Consider the following 25,949-nt stretch of genomic DNA (forward strand, 5'->3'; position numbering starts at 1 on the left):
TCTATATTTTATGCATTATAAATGATTGCTTTCTTGCAAACTGATTTTAAACGAATCTGTGATAACCATAGATCAGGAATATGTATACAATGCATAAATGTATTAGATTAGATTAGAAATAAGTTTTTTATGTCCCGATTTAAATATTACTCTTACTCAAAATATTTTTGACACATAAACCAATGATATTCTTTTTTATCCCACTTTAAATATATTCGAACTGCAGAGTATCTTAATTGAAACAATTTGTTTACTACCCAGGTATAGTACACCATTTTAACTGGATAGTCCAGCAAGAATTGCTTCATTTCATTTGTATTGTAAAAAAATGACGTAAAACATACGAAAAATCGAGTTTTTCAAAATCTTACTTCCTTTAATTCACAGTTATGAAAAACATAAATCTTTCCATGAAATGTCGGTATCATCGATCGATCCCTGAAGAAATTATCTATTAGAAACATAAGTTTTATTTAAACATTACCATTTATTTCTAAAAGTTATGACATAGTTTGAAAATCCTTATTCGCACCGGTGAACCTACAGCCCAGATAGCATATGACGCCTTGAAGACGCCCATTTTACGGCTATTTTAGGTCTAAGGCGCCTTTAAGCCGTCTTCAATGCGTCATGTGCTATCTGGGAGTGGGTACTGGAACGAAGTTAAAGGAAGAATGAAATTGCTATTTTTGTTCTTATCTTTGTTCATAAGTTAACCCGAAATTTCACTAAATTAACTGGTTAAATATATTGAAGTCTAAGATAGAAGAACTACAACGAATGCTAAAAAATCTTTTTATTTCTAACATTCTATAGAATATCACATTTTACGTATATCGTACCTTACATCGATTTACATCAAATATATTCACCAATTCACAATCATTCGCTTCACATACGCATTCTCGAACTCAAATAAAAATTACAGGCTATACAATGGTCAATTCGCGTTGTTTTGTACGGTCGTCCGATAAATAGATGCAGGAGGCGATTCAGAAACGCGTCAACAATCATTTAAAGGATGGAAAGAGGGAGAGGGGGGGGGGTCGTTTGTTAACTTTTTGGTGTCTCCTTCGCCATATCCTTCAATCGTTGCTTGAATGTGTCGCGGATCTCCGCGATCGGTTTCACCAGATATATCGGTACGTCGTCGTCTCTCCTCTGAAATCATTTCAGAATTATTAATAAAGTAATAGTTTACCAAAATATAATAATAAAGTTTTATAATAATAATTCGAATGGTAATTTAAAATTGAAAACATAACAGTTACTAACACTGAAATATAAAATTGAAATATAAATTAAAATTGAAATATAAACAATTACTTGAACACGTCGAGGTTAGTATTGCCTTTGTTATCATTACAGGTATCGTTACAGGGTGACAAATATTAGACTGTGTAGAGTTAAATTGAATTGTAGTGGCTAGCATTTTGATTTGTATATGTAGTAAGGTCCAAATGTTTCCAACCTAACCCTGAATTATTATAAGAAAATTGAAAAAAAAAAAATTTCTTACTGTATTTTAACAAATTGAATCCTATTGTCGGAAAGGATTAATGTAATAATTCGCGAAAATGCTGCTAAAACAAATGATAAACACACTAGTAAATCTGCGATAAATATCAAAAGAAAGAAAAATAGGTATTTCATAGCAATACGACGTTCATTATTGTTTCTAAATTAAACGAATCGGAGAATGCGTTAACTTATTTTTCGAAGTGTATAGTATGTAGATGCAATGCTCGAACAGGTTTATATTTTATTGTATAATAATTTTATGTGTACCTGAAACAGGCATTCCCCTTCGAAGTCAACGAGCTTCTGTTTTCTGGCCCTCAACAGAAGGCCCACGCATTTGTCGCTGATATGAGTGTAAATGTTGAACAGATCACCGAATGTGATCGCGGTGATTTCAGGTTGGTCCCGACACGGAGTGCCCTCTTGGTAGATGATCTCGCAAAGTTCGAGCACTTCTTTGAGAATATGTGCGGTGGCTTTGCGACCACGGATGTCCGTTAAAGAGCCGGCCACTGGTCTGAAATTGACATAATTTCAATATAACTGTAACTTAATTTTCTGTTTTTTTTTTTTTTTAATTAACCCTTTTATCACCATTTTTAAAAATTGCCTTTCCCACTGCTAGCAATTTATATAGAGCTAGTGTCGTTTTAAAAATTTAGTAAACTTTATGTCTAATCTTTTATTATTAAGAGGGTTGTAGAGGGTTTTAAAATGTAGCAAATTTCTCACCCGAAAGTTTTAACTCCCCACTGGTATATACATGCTGTTATTTAACGGGCGGTATAATCGTTTAGGAGATGATTCTACGTGCAAAAGTAAGTCGAGAATATAAAATAAAAGGGTTTTCAAGTGACACTTTGTTTTCGAGATAATCGACTCTGAAAATTAATCTGAAAGTTTTACAAATACTGTCACTATCCATATTAAAATAATTGATTCTCTTAATGTTAGAAACTGAGTTTAAGAATGGTACGGGTTTAATTTACTCTTTATTCGGAAGAAAAAGCTTACCTGCCGTACTCGTCTTTTGAAAATGTACGCTTCTCGAGATTTAATCCAGACGTGAACGGATTCTTCTCTTGCTTGTCCTTATGCTTGTTCGCGTATTGGTTGAACATCGCCACCTTGTCACTCAAGGATTCCTGAAACATAGAAAGTCACGTGGAATTTCATAATATATTCTAATTTAATTCTTAACAAATTAAATCTTAAACAAATTGAAATATTTTAAAATACATACATAGAAGAAAGTTTAAGAGGTATTTATTTAAGCCTAAACTAGTAAGGTGGAAATCTTATTAGTTATTACAAAACTAATTGTTTTGCATTTTAATGCAAAAGGGTTAAAAAACAACTACACCTGAACAATAAACAGTGAACTATTATACACAATTTTGATATTTAGCAGACTGGAAATGTTGACTATATTTTTAACAATGTTTTAATTTGTATTATTCGAGTGTAATTGTAGAATGCAATTTATTTTATGAATTGCAATGAACCTCACTCGATAATCCACAAATATTATACGGAGAAATTATAACACTTTAGCGTCAGTTGGACCATATAGCGTAAAAATTAAAACCACTTATATAAAAAGAACTGAGGAGGAATACTCCTTTGCGGAAGAAATGGCGCGACGTAGAGCTAACACTGGTACTGCTAGTGTTAGAGATGTTACTGGTAATAGTAGGGCTTCTAATCCTCAAATGCGTCACTATACAAGAAAAACTTCCCCGAGACTTTCTCTTTTCTGTATCCCGCGCAACCGTATACCTTATAAATGCATAAAATCCAAAGTATATTTATTCTGGAGCAAGTTTCGTAATTTTTATCGCATTATTGGGTCGAACTAAAAGTTCCTCCGGTTTTGTACTGACAAATGAAAACGATCAATCTTTTGCATTACCATCCGTATTATAGCCTAGAAATTCATACTACAATATCATCGTGTTCTCTGATCTTTTCTCATTAGCTTTAGAAAAAATCGTAAACATTCGGATAATCAGAATTATGTGTGATTGATTTGAAACTGGAAGAACAGAAATGCATTTCCGGCACCTAATGTTTTATTGCTTTCGAAAGGACAAAAATGCTACTTTAAGGGCAGGGTAGATCCTTTCACTGTTGAATGTGATTAAATTGTCGCATTAGCAATCAACGCAGTACTATCGTGGTGGATACATTATTTACTAAATGCAAGAATAAATTTAGTTATTTTATAGTCAAGTTTAACCCTTTGTCGCCCAGGGTTTCAATGTTAATGATAATTGCATAAATGATATTATATTTTATTAGAATCTTTATTTTGTTACGTTTTGCAAGGGGACGCTATAAATGCATAAACATCCACAGTTTACTTATAAGATTACGAAGAATTGCCCTATTTTGGAAAGAATTTTATAATTTTTTCTCTTGAGTGCAATTTTTTTTTTCGTGTAATTTTGGCACAGACACTTGACTGGGCGCAGCATCCGCGACGTCAGTGTCACGGTGCGCCTAATCAGTGCGGAATGTTGGAAGACAGCCAGGTCTGGACCATTTAACCGGTCCTGACCATAAAAGAGAGCACGATGGCATTTTGACAAATTTTCACCCGTTGTTACTGTCCCGTCACGTTCATACGACCGACGCGTGATCCTTGCACGCGAACCTCCCTCCGAGAATTGGTTGCGAGTTCGAAATGAACAGCAATTGAAACACTGTCGTTGGCACTGTTCAAATTGTCAAAAATTGTTAACACTGTTCCGCGTTGAATGTATCTTAAATTAAATTCTATAATATATGCATATGTATGACGTAACGTAACATAATATTGTATAATGGAAAATTTAAAGTAAAGATCAATATAAATTCCGACAGAAGCACCACTATGATTACAATAATACAATGGGTGATCAAATCATTATGATTTTAACTGTATTTTTTGTAATTACAGTAGCTGAGTTTAACTTTTTTTGTGTGCTTTTATTGAAATATTACTACTTAAAAATTGATCAGTGTAAAAACCTGGATAGTGTGATTTTATTTCTACAGAAACACAGAAAACGTATTTTTCGTACTATGGCCTTATTAATTCGATCACCCACTGTAGGATAATCAGAAACTGGAAATACGTCATTTTTACGGGTGTGGGTAGACTTAGTGTTAAAATTCTATCACTATCACTTTTGTTTTCTTCTAATTTCAGTGTCATTCGATCACTACTCCCTTTGTATTTTTATTTTACCATTGTGTTTTCCAAATTCTGCATTCATTTATTTTTTCATTGTCGTCTATAGTTGCACATGTCATATGTGACAATTTTTCCTCTCTTTGTATTGATATTTTTTGTGCACTTGTAAATCTCAAGTATAATTACCCTTATGTCTTACACAGAGTGTATCAAAGTGCTACCTTAATACATGCATTATTAAAATTACTATTCAAATTAATTTACAAGAGATTAATTTAAATTTTTAGTTCTGTTAAAATTTTATGTATAATTGTACCCCGTAAATATCTATATTTCTTATTAAAAGAAAATTGAATCCCGAAACATTCAAAAGAATTTGCTACTTAGGAATAATACTCTGACGTGCTATTAATCGATGACAGTTTTTTCATAGAAATAATACAGTAAAAAACAATATTTATGTAGTTATTATTTAGATAGTGTATTTTATAAATCTATGTTTTATTTTCATTTTATTTGTCGGGAATAGTAAAACTTTAACTTTTCTCAAGTTTTGCAAAGAACTGAATCCCAAGGATGTAGAAGTCTCCAAAAAGGGAATTTTCAAAATGTTTTAAATTATAAACGGTTTTTCTATTGTTACCGAGTTACAAACAAGAATCTGCCAAAGAAGCACATAGAAGCATTATCATCAATACCTCGGTGTTAGTAAACGTTAGTCATTATCAGATAAGTCAACTTATCGTTATATAAAACGAAAGCAAATACTCCAAAGATTAAGTGAGCTTTTTAGTTATTGTTTCCTTTTGTTTAAACGCAATAAAGATATAATAAAGATGCGTTAAGAAACAGATGACTAACATCCGAGTAAGTTTTGTATTCTGCAAATAATCCAGCCACGTGTCATATTCTTGAGCATTGTACTACTTGCAACAATAACAATATAAATAACATTTCGAAATTTATACCGTAAAATTATTAATCATAGCAACTTCGAAAATTCTGTTTACATTTCGTTAAGTAAACAATTCTACAATTGTCGTAATAAATGCTTTTAATTTTAGTTCAAATTATGACACGTCTAAATAATAACAAATATTTAAAGAAGCATTAGTCAAGTATATTCATATATATATATACCCCGTTAAGTGTAATCTACGGGTAATACGCCATTTCTTGTCAATTTGGAAATATATTATACTAATTACAAGCTAAAAAGTAGTCTAATGTTTCGAACTTAAACTTGTATCTGAGTCCTACTAAAATATTTCATTAAAATGGTAATATAACATTATTAAAAAATACAATAAGAAACTACATACTCTTATGGACAGATAAGAAAGCATTCCAAGAACTCAAGACTCGAACATTCAAAGATACGTAATTCAGTGAAATAAGACTGTTTCGATCAGACAACCGGGTGAAGTTCATTGTCGGGTCTCAAGGCACCAGAGAGTTAGGCACAGTTTTATTCGCGTGAAACACACAATTAAAAGCATCCGTATCCAAAGAACGTCACCCTGATCTTTAAACAGTTAATGAGCTTGAATAATCGTTTGCCAAGAGTCTACTCATTCAAGAACGAAGTACCATTTGATTTTGAAAAATTGGAGTTTGCGCGTTTAATCAGTCGAGAATCGCGAAATACTTTATTCTTTTTATTAGTTATTCAAATATCCAGATCAATGAATTTGCCTATATCTGCCTAGCACACACTTAACCGGTACCAGAAATTATCGGTAAAACGATTCATGCACGTACACCGTGTTCAGTGGATACTCACATACATCACTGACGACATATCGTGTCACTGTGAATTATTTAATAAACAAGGAAACAGACTAAAACTAATTAATACTGTTCGATACGAAGGAATTAGCGAGTAAAGTCGGAAACGATTGGTCGATGGCTCGCGTGTGTCGCGACGTCGCGTGTTCTTATGCCTTCGACGACTCTCGCTCGGTGAATACGTCGTCGCGACGCCGCGCGGCTTTTTATAAGACCGCGGGGACGTCAAAAATCTCCCACCAAGAATTTCCGGAGAGCCGGCACACCACGAACGAAATATTTGTCCCGTTCACGTGCCAATTTCGCGGGAATTCGCAGCTTTTGATTGGCTGCCAGCGAACAAACGAGAGCCGCCTGTGCACCGGAAATGATGAATCTTCGATTCTGTCCTCATTGCACAGCTGGTTCGGTCACTCGCGAATCCATTCATGAACCACCGCCTCGAAGTCATCTCTCGCGGGCGGCCGTTTGTGTTTGTTTACACCGCGAACACTCGCGGCTGAACGTGTTACAGATCGAAATAGTTGCCCTTGAAAATTCTTTATGGTCCATTGATCGATGATAGAGACGATTCTTTTTTTTTTTTGAAACGAAGAATTCATAGCTGTACTGTTCAAGAATTAATAACTATAGAATAGAATTATTCACATTACAAGTACTAGCAGTGAATGTATACTAAATTAACTTGCAAAATTTAGTAATATATATAATACAGTCTCATATGAAATGTATACTAAATCAGAAGTCAAGAATAAATTCCATAAAAAGTGTTATTAGAACCTCAGAAATTGTAAAATCAGAAACCTGCAATCTGTCATTTTGACGGGTTTGTTAGTTCTAAAGTCGTAACAATCTATTCAGTTTCAAGTAGTTGTCTTCGAAAATTCTTTATTGGTCCATTGATCGATGATAAAGACGATTCTTTCGTTGAAACGAAGATTAATAACAGTGGAGTTGAAGAATTTATAACTGTACAGTAGAATGATTAAAGTCGTAACAGTCTATTAGGATCCAAATAGTTGTCCTCGAAGATTCTTTATGATCCATTGATCGATCATAGGAACGATTCTTTTTTTGAAACGAAGATTCGTAACAACAGAGTTGAAAAATTTATAACTGTACAGTGGAATGATTAAAGCCATCACAGTCTATTTCAGATCCAAATAGTTGTCTTCGAAAATTCTTTCTCGTCCATTAATCGATGATAGAGAATATTCTTTTTTCAAAACGAAGACTTATTAGGTTGGTAAGAAATTAATGTTGATAACATTTTTTTCAATCCTTGTTGATCAAATCTTTATCTTCAAAACCACAGAGCTCCCCTTGACTTTCCTAGCTGCCTCAGGTGGTCAATAATAGTTGGGCGACGAATTGTGCGTGGATCAGTTTCCGTTGTTGGTAACGACAGATGGTCGTCCACGACCTTCTTCATTTTCGAAGTTCTCATCTCGGTGTCAGAATTTTTTGAACCAACATTGCACCATGTGTTCATTCATGGTATCTTGTCGAAATGTTTCTTTAACTCTCAGACACCACACTAGGCGTGTTTAACACTCGGACCACGTGAATTTGCAACATTATATTTTCCTAGTATAACGGTTTCAAATTTTTCATAGTTTAAAAATTATTTCCCACTTTTGCAATTATTAATTGCTGAAGAAATTTTACCCTAAAAAATATGTTACGAATTCAATTTGCTTGTATTCTTTTCAAGTTCTTAATCATCATTCGTTCAAAACCCTATTTCGGACTAGTATGTTGTTTACGTATGCTGAGGTGGAGTGTGGTTTCTGAAGGTTAATATGACGAGTCGCTTCGGCAGCTTTTTGACCAAATTTATACTCATATAAGACAACTATACGAATTTACTATACGAACTACGTCTTCAAGTCAATAATCTGAAGTGAGCACAAATTGACAGTAAAAATAAAAGTATACCTACTAATATGTAGAACGACATTTGAACGGTAAAATGATGTTATACCATAAGCAGAATGAAGTGAGTTATCTCAAAACCAATGTAAGGGTCAACGATTGAAAACTTGAAAACCAACATTAATTTCTTACGAACCTAATAACTGTAATACATATATGTATAGGCAGGTGAATGATTAAGCTATTCACCTCCAAATAGTTGTCCTCGCAAATTCTTTATCGTCCATCGATTGTTGATGCAGATAATTTTGGTTTTTTACACGAAGAATTGATAACTATAGAGGATTAAGTTTGCAACTATCTATTCTTATCTTTGATAGCGCGTGTCGCAGAGATAATCACGTTCCTACTTTAGATTCTCACGTAGGTGTTTGTAATTAGAAAGATTTGCAATGTTTCACTTTTTCCATTCATCGATACGAATTAGTATTATATTCTTAAAGAAATTATTATCTAGAACATGTTCTATGGTCCGGATATGGTCCAGACATGGGATGGGTAAAAAGAAGTATTGGCACGTATCCACATTTTTAAAATAATTTCCCAGACCCCTAGATTATGTCACAAAAGTTTCCATTAAATATTAGGCGTGCGCAAACATTTTCACGGATTTCGCTCTAAAACAGAAGACCAATAATAATTTGAATTATAACTTAATAACAATTTAATAATACACCCAACGAAGACGATTCTTTTATAACACATGCATTTTCAATGGTAATTTGTGTTCTAATAAATACATTTTTAGGAATATAATTATTTCTTTAATTTACATAATAATTAAATTATAAGTATTAATAAATTTACAATTTACCACTAATTATAAGTGGAATTAACGGGGGAAACCTCCTAGTTTGGACAGAAACTCGTATTCGATTAGTCTTATACTTAGGAATAAACCGATACTGTCAAGGTATCGATTCTTTTACTCATAACTTGCATCTAAAAAAAGTATTGCAACAAAAATATCATTACTTACTTGTATCGCAGGAAAATGAAAAGAAAGTTCTTTTTTATTAATATAGTATATTCTAACCAGAATTGAGTAGAATTTTATTCGACTATTTAGTAAAAAGCTGCAGTATCTAAGAGTATCATCCTGAAGTTTAAACAGTTAACGTGACTAAAAAGTTGCTTGCCAAATGTCGACTCATTTAGGAAGAAGTATTATTCTGTTCTAAAAATTTGAACTTCCACGTTTAAACGATCAAAAATGACGAAGAACTTTGTAATCTTTTGTTCGTCGCTCGAAATTCTTTATCTAGATAATGAATTTGTCCATCTCAGATTTTAACGAAGATATATGTTTTTCATGAACATTTATTAACAAAGTAATATAACTGGACGACAGCCACCTTTACATTCATCACCTTTCACATCGATTACACGCCCATTCGATATGAATACTTTATTTCGACACCAAGTATATACCGCACCCGAAAGTATGGATACTAAAAATACTCGATATCCAATCGAAAGTATCGATTATTACGCTTGTATTTACTTGGATCGGTTCATCCCTACTTACACTCAGAACACATGACCGAAAGACCGTCATTAGAAGCCTTTGTGAACTACGCTGTTACCAACATGGCGCCTCGTGTTTGCCAAGAATCCTCAAATACCAATCTTCTGAGGCTTTCTTTGGCGTATAAATGGTACTCTCAGCCCAGAGATTGGCGTTCAAGTGTGTTCAGGACGTAATCGACAAAGTTTCTCGCGTCTCGAAGCAACCAGAGATGTCTGGTGCCCCTGATTTATGCGCCCCCTTCCCCCATCCCTCGCCACTCACCCGATGCAGCTCGTATATTGCCATTTTGTCAGTGACAAACTGTTTTCCCGATCAGATGTTAATTCGGGAGATCAGAACACGGCAAAAATGATCCCACCTCTCGTCGAACGAGAGTACCGGTACTCGTTCCGGTGTCTTTTTGGCAGCTACGTCTCAACCATGATTTCCTAAATTGTCACGCGATCGTCACGTGAACCGGGGCCGATTTAGAAGATCTCGTTCGGGAATGATTGAGGCGGGTAACATCTTTAACACTAGAACTACTGATGATAAACGCATATTTCCTTGAATCGGTGGATAAACGTGAAAAACTTTTGAACATTTAGAAACTGACTAATTTCTTCATTTTAATATCGTAAGAAAAGGTGCAAAGGATCTGAGAAAATGTATCGTCGTAACATTTTAATCGTCGTTGTAAGAGTGTATTGACAAGTCATTTTGACTTGCTTGGTAGTTCTAGTGTTTCTTGTAAAAGACATAGGCGACAAGTGTGCCTTTGATATTCTGTAAAACAATCGAATTGGCGGAATAGAATAGAATTTGCGCGGAGACTAACAAGGAGAAGGATATTTCCTCTTCCTATAAGTGAGGGATATTTTCCTCTGTGAATACAATATGTAATCAAATTCATATTGTTACTATTTATTGAATTACTTATAAATAATGTAAAATGTTTTTTTTTCTTGGCATGAAAATGACATTGCAAAAAAAAATGGTATCTCCATGCTACAGGTGATTTCTGAGGTCAGATTCATCTGAAACAAAAAATTCAAGAAGATTCTTAACTAGAATGAGTTTTGCTATCGCAGGAACCACAATGAATACTTATTAAGCACCTTTTTTCGGTGATTTTGTTATGTAAAAGGTACAATAAATGAAAGATATAAGCATGACTGTGCTTCCTGCGACAGATGAATTATTTTGACAATTTTTTTATATTATTTAAAGTACTTCAATAAATAGTAATAAGATCCATTTGATTACATATTATATTTACTAAGGAAAAAATTCCTAAACATAGTTTAAAAGGTTACATACCTTTAAGCTGTTAAATAAGAGGGAAAATTAAACAAAATTTGCACATATGCAGAATTATTGTTTACCAAGAATTCAACATATACATCTCGTGATGTCATTCCTTGGCAGTAAAAATGAATGCCACATTTTTACTCAGAATTTGATACTCTATCTATAATACAAAAAATAGGCCATTCCGTTAAAAAAAATCAAGGTATCCTTGAAATCTCTGAAATGTCCCCACCCACAAAAAAAGCACGTACCTTATAAGATGTGTCCCTGATGCCATTTAAGTTCTACGTCTAAAAATTTTCATAAAGAAGTCATTATTTGAGGTAATCAAGTTAGCTGAGACACCCTGTATTACCTATCCTGTATAATACAGGATCTTACAATCAGCGTGCACCGTCTAACAAGGGAAGGCAAGGAAGCATCCCCCTCGGATTTTGATGAAACTTCGTATCTCTGTTAAGCAATCAAAAATAAGGAATATGTATTTTTTTATCGGCTGAGGCGCGACGTTAAGGGGCGAAATCAACCCTCGAAGTTTCGATTCGAAATTTTTTTCTTATAAACAAATTATACTTTGAACAATTCGTTAACACCATATTATTCTACATAAAAACCCGCAAACCTCGTCTATCAGAAGTTTTCATGTATCACCTTTGGTTTTCGAGATAGTACTTTCGCGTCGAAACTTCAAGGAGTGGTTTACACCCTTTAAAGTCGCGTCTCAGCCGATAAAAAAAAATATGTGTCTCTTATTTTTGACTGCTCAACAGACATAGGGGAAAGGTGTCTAAAACGATCCCTCGGGGTAAAATGATTCCTGGCTGCCCTGTGACTATTAGTGATGTTATATCGTAATGTCGTTCTACAGTAGTTGTCCCCGCACGTCACTAGTCGTTGCTCGAAGTGCCATGTGAATATCAGTGCTCTGTGTGTTGTCCACAAGAAAAATGAAAAATTACTGCAATTTATCTAAGATAAGGTCTTTTTCAATGTTGTGTAACTTTTGTCATGAACGGTTTAATGTGACAGCTGCTTCTTGCGCGGATTTAACCACAATTCAATAATAAGTTAATTAATGTTTCGTTACCCCATGTAATAAGTTGAGGTTATATTCAACCACTGAATGTAAGTTGAGTGTTTGGGGTCATATGATCCCACTATAGTAGGAAAAAATCATCCCAGGAATCATTTTACCCATATGCTATATTATTGTTTTTTTATTTTAGTTACAACAATGCCCCGTCAGTATGAAAGAAAAACAACGCGTCAAAGCTGTTTTTATTTAAATAAAATGTAATAAATGAAATGCTTTTTAATGTTCGTCGTATTTACTATCAGTAGGTCTAAAATTATCCCCGGGGATCATTTTATACACATATATTACAAAATGAACTTTAAATATGCCTTCAAAGAAATGTGAATAAAAAATATAATTGATCAGGTAGCTAAATTTTATTTAAGCCAATGATAAGACAGATAGACTAACTTACAAAAACTACTTTACTTTTATTTAAATAATGAGCATTTGTATTTTTTATACAAATTACGTCTTAAAGGGATCGTTTTAGACACCTTTCCCCTACGAAGTTTCATGAAAATCGAAGGGGGACAGTTCCGTGCCGTTCATTGTAAGAGGGTAACGTGGTCTTCTCTAATACAGTCATCCTACAGGGCCAGACGAAGGCGCGTCGAACTCGGTTGGTCGACCAATGAATCAGCCCCCGAAATTATACGGAATGCGTGGCGCGTGGGTATGTATATCGCGGAACCCCGTCGAAAAGCAGAGAATTCTGACGCATCGCTAGGTAAATTTACATGTAACCAGCCCGCGAACGACCGCTGTGAGTATGCCACGGTGGAATTCGGGTTTACTATTATAGTCGAGGGCATCGGCGGCGACGGCTGACGTAGCCGTTCATTGATGGCCGTGCCGTCCGACGACGCAGAAAGCGGATCTAAATTCGCGTTTCCGGCCCCCCGGTGGTTCGACCCAAAGCGGCGTGGATGCTCCTTTTACGGTTTCACTGACCAGCCCGGAGTAGAGATTCTGGCCACTTGGAAACGCGTTCGAGTCTTCGTTCGAAAAAATGGACATGAAGTTTGGTTCCTTGAAATACGAGGTTTGACCAAAAGAGTTCCTGGAATTTTTACTTATTTCAAACGAATAGTTATTCTCACTGTTGAGGCTTTCGGGTGTAAGCCGTGTCCTTGTGGAATTATTTTCCCAGCGTTTCGCAAGAATTGCGGGTAGCTTCGTCAGTGTGTCTTTCAACCCCCTGATGAAGCTAGCTGCAATGCTTGTGAAACTTGGGGAAAAAAGAATTCCACAAGGACAGGGTTTACAACCCGAAAGCCTTAACTATGAGAACTTTATGATGATGCCGGGCGGTGAAAGTCTGAAATCTTTGAATATTTATTCGTTCGTTAATATTCATACGGTCCCCTTGAAATGTAATGCCTCGTCGAGTTATACAGGGTGTCCCACGCAACTGGAACAGGCTGTACTTCCTAAACGGTTGGGAATACAAGAAGATGTTATGAGTAAAAGTTAAATGGTATCAGACAGTGCATAATATGCAACTAATTTTATGCACTTTTGCGCATCGGTGCATCAGAAAAATGCAACTGCACTTTTTCTTTAAATGAAAACCTATGTTTTTGACTGCACCAATCGATGCAGATTCTTGTGCTCTATATAAAAGTACTAACATACTTATGCCCTAAACTTATTCCTTAGGAAGTTATCGAATATTAGATCGTCGGATAGAATATTATTGACTGTCGCGAGTTGCTTTTGAGAGTATTTCTCGCGAGTCGATCACTCAACTGTACGTCAACTGTCCGTGCGTTTGTTAAAAAGCTATGTATATAGATTAAAACTACTTAAACATACTTCCGTACCATATGATGCTTAGATAAAAACTAATTAAACATACATAGATATAAAAGTAAACACAGCAGTAATTAAATAATATTAAATTAATAAGGGCGGCCATATTGTATTTCCACCCGGGCGGCCAACAACCCAGGAACGATTCTGATTACAACAGTGCATTTCACGAGATGTTTCGTAAATTCTGTTGCAAAATATTAATACAGAAATTAATTACCCTATAAATCTGTACAGTTTCGTAAAATTCTTTTGTATCAGTCTGATGGAAGTAAGTCTACGTTAATTGTCGGTAGTTCTAGTGTTAACATTATTCGTTCAGTTCGTGAACGCAACGTCTCGCTCTCGAGGATTTTATTTATAATGCTCGTTCCTCTCGCTTCTCCGTCGCGAAATCCCACGGGTTATTTCGCCATTCCCGTTTCCCCGGCAGGGATATCGCCAGCGGTAAGCCGATCTAAATCCCGACCCGGTGTCATCTTGCAAGTTTTATGAGTCAAATCCGCCGCGATTATGTAATTCCCTTGACGCGGATTCGCCTAATTACTTCGAGATCCGGGGATACGTGCCAACCACTGTCGAACCTGCTGCTGCTGCGTAGTTCACGATCATCGGAGAGACAGGGATGAGTCCGTTTTCGGCTTCTAATTAGATAGAAACGGCAACCGTGCACAGTCTGTCTGTTCCCGTTAGATTATGATATCGATACGATTTATTTGAACACCTTGAAAGCGTTGAATAATTTTCGATTTAAGTGAACCGATTGAACTGTACCTACGGTTCCGTGGGATTGCGTGGATTTTGGCGCTGATCGCTGCGAATACGTTGACTATCTTGAACGCGCAGGTAACAGATCCTGTGGAAAGTTCTTGCGGCTTTTGGCAGCTGTTTAGGGATTGCTTGTATAGGTACTTTAGAATGTCGAGAAATATTATTTCGAAGAAGTTTGTCGGAATGCATCGTTATTCGGCTATTTTTTTTATGGTTATACAGTAAATCCTCGATGAGTGTTCGAAGGATCCTTGGCATTGACAAAGAGAGGTCGCCAGGTGTAACAGTGACGTTTTTAACGAGGTTTAAAATAATGACAAGGGATTGAACATATGGCTATTAGTTTATGAAATATTTCATGTTCAGGAGCTTTCGAACACTCATCGGTGATGCACTGTATAGGTAACGCTGGCAACTGGACTCAGGCTATAACTTTGTTCCAAGTGAAGTTAGAAAGAGATCGTAGTACAATTTGATTTTTTTATATCTTATTTTTTTTAAGATATTAAGGTGACCTTGAATTTTTCCAAGGTCAATACACCTTTTTTTTAATACGAATGCAGAAGAATTAAATTAGTGGCTTACGTTTTTCTTCTTTACAGTTAAATTAGTATTCGATAGTAAACGGATAAACATTCGAGTAACTCGAGCAATTCGAATATTTACGAGTAACTCGAAAGTTAAAGATTTGTTCGAGTATATTTGAGGAATTTCAAAATTTTCGAGCTGAATATAAATCTTTGAGTAAACCTGAAGTCTTACGAGCGCTCGAATATTCGAGCCGTTTGAGTTTTTCAAGAAGCTCGAATTTGTTTCAAACAGTACGTCGATTTCAAGTAGCTTGAAAAGATCAAACGTTCGACTCGGCTAGACCGACCGATCATTATTTCACGCGACATTCGAGTACTCGCACATCCCTATTGATAATAACTAGACTGCGGATGTTATGCATTTATAAACAAAACGTTCATCGAATGCAACGACTTTCCTATGTTATTCTTAACTCAATAACATACTTAAAATAAGATAGAAATTCCTACTTTCGTTCTTGTCTTCAAGAATTACTATATCAAATTTTGTTTTGCATAAAATTCCGCAGTCTAACAATAACAAATCCCACTCTGTCGTTACTTTTCAGTACGTCAATATAGAATTTCTGATACATATGATATTATTTGTCATTTAGTTCCAGAAATCTTGCCTTATCAGCACACTTGTCTATCCTTCATTTTCACCAGAAAATTCGCTTTATAGTCAGTAGAATCTGGTGTGTTGCATTATTGCAATCACCGTCGCAATGCACCACCAAAACGAACGAAAGGAAAATATCCAACCTCGAGGTGTGAATTTCTGGCAATAACTGTCAAGAAATTTATTCCCAACGCTTCCAACTGTTTACAAGGACGCGTGTTGTCAGTTTCATTCAAACGAACGAGAACGTCGCACGAGCTTGAGCTCTCCCGTGGCTTCTGGAATTATTTATAATCCCGCACGTGCTCGTGTCCTGATCCGATGCGTTACGTTAAGTTCACACACGGCATTCCATACTGTTTCGTTGTGTATATTCTTGCTTTTCTTTTTCTTTTTTCCTTCCACCACGGTCGGATCGGCCGGAGAAACGAAAGAATGGAGGAGCATCGCCACCCCCAAGGTCGGTCGCGAGAACTGTTTCGATAAAGTCCACGACCCCGAGGCCGAATTCCATTGAATTAATTTTAGGAACGTTTGTAGTAACGCTAGAAAGACTTCGGAGAAGCTGTTTCAGTATTCATTCATGATTTAGCTTAATAGTTTTACAGTAGAATACCAATTATCCGAATGTCGATTATCGGAAACATCGATTATTACAAATAGAATCGGACTGTTTTTAGAGTAACATTTCGGATTTTGCTGACACTTGGATATGTTGTACTCTTTAGTGATATATAAACGTATCTCGAAGGATTTAAAAAATTTTTTTAAATTGATGATTCTATAGCTGTTAGAAATAGTGTCGATCTTTTTTCAATAAATCATAACTGTTGAACAAACAAATCGATAACAATGAGCTTTGCGGATACTTATAGTGGAGGCTTAAGAGAAAGTACCTAATAAGAATTATTTCAGTTAAAAGAAATATTTTCTATTATTATAGCAATATTTAAAAATTTGAAAAAGAATGAGGATATAGTCCTATTTGTCCTCTTTGAGCCGATGTGCTTCGAAGTAGCGTTAACTTCAATTAATTTTTATATGTCCAATTTTAAAGTCTCCAAATTTTTGAAAATTTATTCATAAAGAGGACAAATAGAGCTATATCCTTATTTTTTTTTAATTTTTATATAGTGACCCGCTATTATAACATTCCATTTCTTTAAAAAGCTTTTCTTGTTGAAGAAAATAATGAATTGAGAAAATATTTTAATTATTGTGCGATCTTCTATGGAATAAACATCCGCCTTACAAAATTATTTTACTTCTAATAAGTTTGTAATATATATATTGCTTTGGTTTCGAAAAACCATTTATTCTAGCAGATTATATGTGGCATTATCTGTTTATTCAGATTTTTCAAAATGACTAAATTACATAAGTATAAATAATAAATTTAAGAGTCTAAGACACATTAGTAAATTAAATTTGAGTAATTAAATCGTTCCATATTGTTTCAACCATTCGAAAGTAATTTATTCGGTGACAAGTAGATAGTTTCACTGTTTGGTCAGACAGCTCGTCACTATTCCCTGTACGCAATGGCCACGTGTGACACGATTTTCAGTGGTAGTGTTAGGTATACATCAGGCATATTTTAAGCCACCGACTCGTTTCAGTATTACACTGTACTTACGTACATACAAAGTGACAAAAATAGGTATTACCCATTCTCTATTCATTTTAAACTATAATCACTAAACCGTTATTTTATATTAAATTAGTTAGAGAAACGAATAATGTTTATAGACGTTAACACAAGTGGAGATTATACGCAAATGTTTATAAACCGTAAGACTGGTGGAAATGATCAATGTTAGACATACATATGAGCTAATTGCTCCTGTGTATATGTATAGTAAGGCCCACGAGCTTCTGTTGTATCTGACATTTACTAACAAAAAATTAAATATATTAAAATACAGGAAAGTTATATTATAAAATTAGAAGGTTTCACTTTATTTTCCTCCAGTAAATTATAATTAAACCGGGAACTAACGAACCTTAATATTGGTCGGTATGTCTCCCTCTTGAATTGTGTACAATATTTTAATCGAAGTCGAAACCAAACATGAGAAAATAATATTCCACACATTTGACTTATTTTTAGAATCATCTCTCGAGATGTAGCACTCGCTCGGTAGTACCTTGTGAGAATCAACGTGTCCTATTCCTTTGATATGTAGTTATTCGTTTCAAAAATTAATTTAACCAGGTAACCCATACTATCGGTTTAACTCATATAGTATCTCCAATCTTGCAAATATTAATATTAATAATATAGTCCTTTTAAAATGTATAATTTTATCCGAGATTAGATAAATCAGTGTCCCTGTTTAAGATGCAACGATGATCCATTTATTGTTGTATGTTTTCTAATGTTACGCGACACGCGCTAACGTCCGGTTAATTTTCTGCGATTCAACCGTGACGAATGAGTCCGAAGTTCACATTCCTTCGCAACGTTTCAGTCCGAGCGTTCTCTGACGTAGCGATAGATATTTTTACTATGGAGACGCAGCTCGTATTTAGATAATAAATCTGTGAGACGGATCGAAATAAGTCTCTTCGTAACATACTTCGCGGTAAGCTTCCGTGAGCCCCTTTAATACTAGAACTACCGACGATAAACGCAATTCAAAACTTTTGAAAATTTAGAAATTTAGACATTGACTAATTTCTTCACTTTCATATCGTAATAAAAGGTGCAAAAGATCTGAGAAAATCTATTCTCACAACATATTGTCATTTTAATCGTCGTTGTAAGAGTCTATTGACAAGTCATTTTGATTTGCTTGGTAGTTCTAGTGTTAACACTAAAAACCTAATCAAATCATTTGAAACCTATCAATCATTTGAAACCTATCAAAATGACGGGATTTTGATCTGTCATTTTGCAATTAGTAAAATTATTTAGGTACTTTCGTGGGCATTCAGGTCGACATTCAATTTGTTATATATTTTACATTACACTATATTATGTTATACTGTATTCTACAGGGTATAATAAAAATGTTGCAGGTCCTTGAAAGCGGTCTCTCGTGGGGTGATTTGGAACAACTTTTTCTTTAGCAAAAATGTTATCCGAGGCTTTGTTAACGAGATATTAATAAAAAGAACCCCGATCAATCAGAGTTCAGCTGGCATACTTGCGCTCTGATTGGCCGTGGTTTTTTGTTAATATCTCTGTTCGCGCCCGCAATGATTCCGAATGTTGGAGATGCACCGAATGTAGAACGTACCGAATGGTTACACAAACTCGGACAGTAAATGAGGAACTTGGTTCAACAAAAATAGTGGACTGTATTTAATATGTAACAAAACTTGGACGCGTGAATATTCAGGGGCTGTCCCTGCTCAAGAAACCAAGACTGACTTGTACACACACAAGCACCAGTTTGGTTCTATCAGTCACACTGACTGTTCAAAATGAGATTGATCTTTCTCCCTTGGAGTCCTGATTGAATCTGCTACAAGTTTGTAAGACTGAAGGCCTCCTCGGTGAAGCGCCTTGCCCCCCACTCTCACAGTCCGCCCTCAGCGCACCTCTTCGTGGGGGTGGAAATGTAAAATGCCCGCTAAGGTGGACGACAGTTTGGCAACCTTGGGGACTTTCCTCCAGGTACCGTACGCGAGGCTCCCTGCGAGCCGAAGCGCGAACAACAGCGTCCCGATACCCTTCGGAAAGCCCTGGTTTATGACATGGACCGTTAACTAATTTGGCGCGAGGGTGACTAAAAACTGCTGGTAGTATAAAATAATATTGTACCGTGCACATTTGGCGACCAAATGTGCAGGACAAAGCCTTTACAAATCTTCGCTCGCCTCGTCGATGCCATAAACCAATTCCTGGAACACGGTGTTCCAGAACAATCTCGTTAACAATCGAAGGTTTCGGATAACATTTTTGCTAAGGAAAAGCTTGTTCCAAATCACCCCCACGAGTGACCCATTTCGAGGACCAGCAACATTTTTGTTACACCCTGTTTAACTTGGTGTCGCCTTGGAATAACTTGGAATAAGACTTGTCATTGTATTGTAATCGTGATTCGGCCGTCTTTTATCCAATGAAAAGAGGAAATTATATACGTCCGTCTGGACAAGGGTGAACGCTGGCGCCTGACCAAGGTCACGGATAAAGAAATTGCGTCTGCCCGAGTGTTCGATGACCCCTTTTTGTGTCCACGCTTGAAATATCTTCCATAGAATCGACCTTCGTATCACTATACACAAAAAAAACGCTCATTCCCACAATATCGAAGGTGACCAATTTTCTGCACTACGCATCGGGAGTACGTGATTATCTGACTGCAGAATTTGTATGTAAATTATTAACAATTAGTTGTTTTGAAATTTTGTTCCTACCGATACACACGACAACTAAAATCGTTATAAAATGTGTCTAAATTTTTTTTGCTAAGAACATAAAACTTCATCAACTCATGCACTAAAATATGCAAGTTTCCTGTAAAAGGACAGAAATGGGTAATATTATCTCTGGCAAAAAGTACAGGATCATAGATATTAAAATAGTGATAGACAGCGAATAATTGAGTGCTTTTCCTTATATAAAATATTGATAGAAGAATGAATATTTTGGCTTACTTTCAAAAAACAGTATCAGAAAATGAAACAATTGCCGTAGAAAATGTTTAATAATTTTCAGCTTAATAAACCCTCCCGATCATGAAATGAAATTATTTACAGAAAAAAAAATTTACATAGAATTATGTTTTTGAAAATTTTCTTCCTGCCGATATATGGACAACTAAAAACAATATAAAATGTATCTAAATTTTTTTTCGATACTTTTTGTAATTTACGAGTTACAAGGGAATAACTAAAATGGACGCTTTGGATAAAAAGGGTGGTGCCTCCCTCAAAGTCTAAAACTAGCACCAACCGAAAGTGCGATGAAATTCTTAGGTTTTGTCCCATAAACAGTCGTGCAAACTTGCAGAAAAATCGGCGTGTATCATTTCGTTGACATCCCTTGTTAGAAATGATAACAGTAACAGTCGAAGAATAATAGAAAAAAACGGATTCATGTCCAAAACGGAATCGAAAGAATCATCTTTTCCTATTTCGCAGCCAGCGGCTAGTGTCCAGGAATGAGCAAACGAAACCATTCCTTGTAAATACCGTTCCGTGACTAATACACACGCGATTGCCAAATCGCTCGGTCGTACTGTTACGATGAAAATCTTCCTGTTTCGATGGACAAGTGTCGGCCGCGTGTCGTTGACACTGATGTCGCAACGCGTTGTTCCCGCATTTCTCGCTAGGTTCTTTCTGGCGCTCGTAAAACGGCAGAGTGTTCACGGTGTTCGTTGAGTCGCATTTTCATGCACGTGCCACGCGCGAACCTCGAGTCTTCGATAAAACGCATTTAACCCCTTACACTCGAGAGGCGACTCTCAGTCGCCGTATAATTTAACGTGGTAACACGAGGAACAAGTGGGAAGCGACAGTAACCTTGCAGAGTCCTTCCTTAAAGATCACAGCAAGAATAAGTGCAAGGCATGGAATTTAAATATTATATTTTCAAACACAGATGTTTGAGTAAAAAATAAGAAAATGTATTAAACATTGGAATGTTTGGAAAAAGAATATATTATTTTTTTATATGTTTATTCCAAAAGATTTCGTCGAGTTTTTCAATCTTTACTGGGAATACAAACTTCGAATTGCTAGCTTCCCCTATCTGAATCAGCTTTGAATGCCAAGGGTTAGATCAGAGAAAAAAGTAATTGTAAGCCATGAAATTCAAATATTATACCTTTAAACACACACATTGAAATTAAAGATATGAAAAAATAGATTAAATATTGAAATTTTGGAAGAGAATATATTATTTTTTTATTTGATTATTTCAAAAGATTTCGTCGAGTTTTCAATTCTTTATTGCTGAAAGAAGCTTAGAATTGCTAGCTTCCCCTATTTAAATCAGTTTTGAGTGCAGAGGGTTAGAAATACGCAGATAGTATATGTATCATATAAAATAATATTTTACACAGTAAAATTACATGTTAACCCTTATTCGTCCCTTGTAACAATTAGACACATTTTTCTCCTAAGCAATGATATTGTTCTGTCATATGTAGGTGATTTAGCTGAAGCTCTGTGACTTTTATTTTAAAGAATTTTGAAACTTACCTATTTGTCTCTCCATTGCATTAATTTTTTACCACTGTGTGAATTCGACCCCTAGGGACAAATTATAAGTTATAAGGGACAATTATAAGTTGGATTAATTATAAGATTGACAATTATTAAGTTTGGAAAATGACGGTTAACGTCGCGTATGGCCTGTGTCAGAATCGAAATGGTCAATTGATATTTTCATTGTATTTTCAACTAATTAAATAGTCTTCACAAATTTCTATGGGTCGCAAATTATCGATAAAAGTGTGTATTCATAGAATCGTGCTGTCTACTGATAAATTTAAAGGTAAAAGTAAAGAAACTTCCACCCCTAAAAAGCGTATCATTGAAAGGAATGTTTCAAAGATAAATTCCTTAGATTAGAAAAACCATAAAAAGCAACGAGCATGACCGTGTAAATGTTCCCACGAAGCATATCGCGGAATTTCGCGTTCGGGTGACGTATCGACGATAATAATATTAGTGGACACACGTAAAACGTTAGCCTTCATCGAAATAACAGATGAATCGGGGACTGTGAGCAAAGACAAACGGACGTCGAACAGACACGGAAATCACGACGCCTCGCGTCGGTTATTTCAGGCCTGCGCCCGCTATTCCCGTTTGTCCACGTCACGATTTTGGCGTCCGCGGAACGACGAATCGGCGAACGTTCGCACGGCAAATCGTTCTCGACCGGTACCGTGACCGCCTCGCGGATGTCCGCCTCCGGGAAATAAACGAATAACAATGTTCGGAGGAACGGAAGAACGTCAATCGAACGGAATATTAGGTCATGATAGCCACGAAGAAACTAAAAAATTTCGATGAAGATTCCATCATTTTTCCGACAAATATTCGTAAAATGACGAAAAACGACGAATACGAAATCTGTTAGGTTTGATTTATTAATTTCTTGAACGTGATTACTATCGATTGTACGCAGGTAATGTGCTTTATTAGTTATATTATACGGTCTGTAAGTAAATCTCCAAATTTATATTCTTCTAGGGTACTTGTAAGGAAGGATAGAGAGTTATGAACCTTTTAAATACTTAAAATGGAAAAATTAATTTTCCAAATACTTACGAGATTCACATACAATTTATTGTAAGATTATATTATTGTATCGTATATTTTTACCAATTTTTATATTCATAAGGTCCATGTAATGATAACGTTTTGTGGCAGACACAGGAACTTCAGACTTGATGCTTCAACCGAATAAAAATTTGAAAAATTTGATAACGCGCAACTTTACATCGAAGCTCCAATTTGTTATTATTCGCATCATAATTATGAACTTATGTAAAGTGAATATCACTTATTTCTTTAATCGAAGCAGTCGAGTACGTGTGCTTTTGAATACCTTTCTACCGTGTCTGACTAACATTGGCTGTTTCTACTTGTGGATTATAATCATGGTGGCATGGTACACTAACGTTTATGAGAATTGGACCATCCTCAATTGCTCTACTTTATTAAAAAATGTATGAAGTTCAAGAGATATTACAGGGCAAGTTCAGGTTAATTTGAAATGAAAACAATGTATCCCCTTCTTCGATAAGAAGACAAGTACACGATTACTTGTTTTCATTGATTTTGTTGTCTGTTTAGAAGCAAATAATATCATGCTATTGAAATGTTTGTGAAAATTTACGCAAGTAGAAATAAATAGTAATGGACAAACAAATGAGTTAAGAGACTTAAGTGCACATGTATTATACAAATTTTCATGTATGATTTTTTCTAAAAATGATGTTACGTTTCAATTTATTTTTGTAGAAAGTATTATTGTATGTACGTTTATATCATTTGTCTTTACTCACTCTATATACATACAATCTTTCACTATAAATGTGTATACACTGGTGTTCATCTACACGTGTACGATTTATTAATAGATTGCCCATCCTTATATGTTTTTCGCGTATACATTATAAATGTGTAAGTACAAAAAAAAACATGAGCATTAATGAAGGTTAATGGTTTTTTATTGTATTTCTAGCCTAACGGACCTTTTGTTTGGTAGATCAAATTTATCTCTTACATCGACGTTTATAAAATTATTAATGGAAATCTGCACAAAAATCTGTAATTCACTGCTTATTCTTCTTCTATATAGGACTAATGATAAGATACCAAATAAGAGCGTTCGTTCAATTCTCGATATTATCCTCCTGTTTGACGTATTCAACACTTTCATTATAATCTATAGTTAAAATCACTGACATTACACTCTATTTTTGTACTTTCTACCGCATATAGTTCAAGTACAAGGTCGAACAGGACGAATCATTCGAACGCAGTGAACATTATACTTATAAATTTCCTGCAATTCACTTTACTATGAAATGAATTTCAGGATTTGAATAGGATAAAGGAAAAAAATAATTCTTACACAATAAACTCGAGTTATTTAAAATTAGACTCAGAAAACAATCTTATAATTGTGAAATTTGCAGTGTTTAAATGTCACCGTATCAGTAACTGACATTTTGGATTAAATTGACAGGAGAACAAACGTTAAAGCTATTACTGACCTCTTCGGAGTCGGTATGATCGTGATCCATCTCGGTGTCCAGAGAAAGATCTGTCGATCAATAAATGTCCAAAGGAGGGTCGGCTATATTCGTCGAGAAACAAAAATAACGTACTTCTCTTCGGATATTTCGTTTACTAGTTTTTAGAGCGAGCGCTGATCTCGCTAACGGTGACTCTGCGCGGACCACGAAGATTTATTTCTGTTAAAGGAAACACGTGATTTCGTCGACATGCTGTTAGGAAAATTCAAATAGGCGCGCACAGTTTCTGTTTCGACCCGTGGCTGATCCAATGATCGTCCAAATTTTGATGGTATTTGCCACTTACCGTGCCGACGATGAAAACAATCTCGAAAGACTTTCTTCGGTGAAGGGACAAAAAAGTGCATTCAATAGTTTCTTTCGAAATATAACAAACAACTTTACAAAAATCAGTACGAATCTGCTGTTTTGTCTACTATGTCTCGATGAAATGCCTGTCCCTTCTTGTGTGTCCTATCCTATTTGTCTAAATTTTCTTTACACGTACACGGGGTGAGTATTTTATATCGATCGAGAAACGTTTGAAAGAAAAGTTGAATGGTTTCGAAGAGGAAATAGTTTGATGTGAGTAGTTTTTTGTAACTGACGACGTAGGAGACATACAAAGGTCGAATTTGTTATTTAAATGGAATCATACATTTCTTTAATGAAACTAGACCTTTTACTTATATATGCCGAAAAACCATTAGATTGAGATCTAACATATTATATTGAACATCAACTTCAAGAAAATAAACATCGTATTACTAGTATCATTTCGCAATTAAACAATATATGATTCCATTTAAAAATCATATGTGACCTTCATATGTCCTCTACGTGTCCACCTACAGAAAACTGTGTACATCAAATTATCTCCCCCCTCCCAATTCTAAACCTTTCACGTGAAACATTTCGGTATCATCAACGGTTTCGAAGATTTTCGGAAGTTTAATTAAAATGACTCACCCTGTATACAATATGTATACTAACACTAATAATGTCTCGTTCTAATTCTTCCAGGTTCTGTTTCAGAAATCATCATATAAAGACATCTCTTCATCTGAAGATCACATATGAATACCAATAATAATGGCTCCTTCTAATCCTTACAGGTTCTGTTTTAGAAATCATCATACGATGACA

The 25,949-nt window shown here is 35.3% G+C and overlaps 1 protein-coding gene and 1 long non-coding RNA gene across 3 annotated transcripts; one reads left to right on the forward strand and one right to left on the reverse strand.

The window, feature by feature from the left end:
• Positions 1–839: 839 nt before the first annotated feature.
• Positions 840–24,934, reverse strand: LOC107190337 (actin-binding Rho-activating protein-like). 2 transcript variants are annotated; one of them, XM_015579129.1, is made up of 4 exons: positions 24,783–24,934; positions 2,536–2,666; positions 1,789–2,038; positions 840–1,161 (listed from the first exon to the last, which is right to left on the reverse strand). In XM_015579129.1, the coding sequence occupies exons 1-4, from the start codon at positions 24,810–24,812 to the stop codon at positions 1,054–1,056; spliced, it is 519 nt and encodes a 172-aa protein (XP_015434615.1). In that variant the 5' UTR covers positions 24,813–24,934; the 3' UTR covers positions 840–1,053. The 2 variants fall into 2 exon arrangements, with proteins under 2 accessions (XP_015434615.1, XP_015434616.1); XM_015579130.1 differs by lacking the exon at positions 24,783–24,934 and adding an exon at positions 6,483–6,669 and having other exon boundaries at positions 841–1,161.
• On the forward strand, positions 22,986–23,493 carry LOC107190338. The gene is made up of 3 exons (XR_001516246.1): positions 22,986–23,185; positions 23,251–23,349; positions 23,431–23,493. It is a non-coding gene; the product is annotated as an uncharacterized LOC107190338 (long non-coding RNA).
• Positions 24,935–25,949: the final 1,015 nt, after the last annotated feature.

This window comes from Dufourea novaeangliae, unplaced genomic scaffold, assembly GCF_001272555.1.
Source record: "Dufourea novaeangliae isolate 0120121106 unplaced genomic scaffold, ASM127255v1 scaffold177, whole genome shotgun sequence".
NCBI lineage: Eukaryota > Metazoa > Arthropoda > Insecta > Hymenoptera > Halictidae > Dufourea > Dufourea novaeangliae.

Coding starts and splice junctions, on each gene's coding strand:
- LOC107190337 (XM_015579129.1), bottom strand. CDS start 24,812: ATGGATCACGATCATACCGACTCCGAAGAG. Junction 2,039..2,535: donor TCAAAAGACGAGTACGGCAG/GTAAGCTTTTTC, acceptor TGTCAATTTCAG/ACCAGTGGCCGGCTCTTTAA. Junction 1,162..1,788: donor AAGGGGAATGCCTGTTTCAG/GTACACATAAAA, acceptor AAATGATTTCAG/AGGAGAGACGACGACGTACC.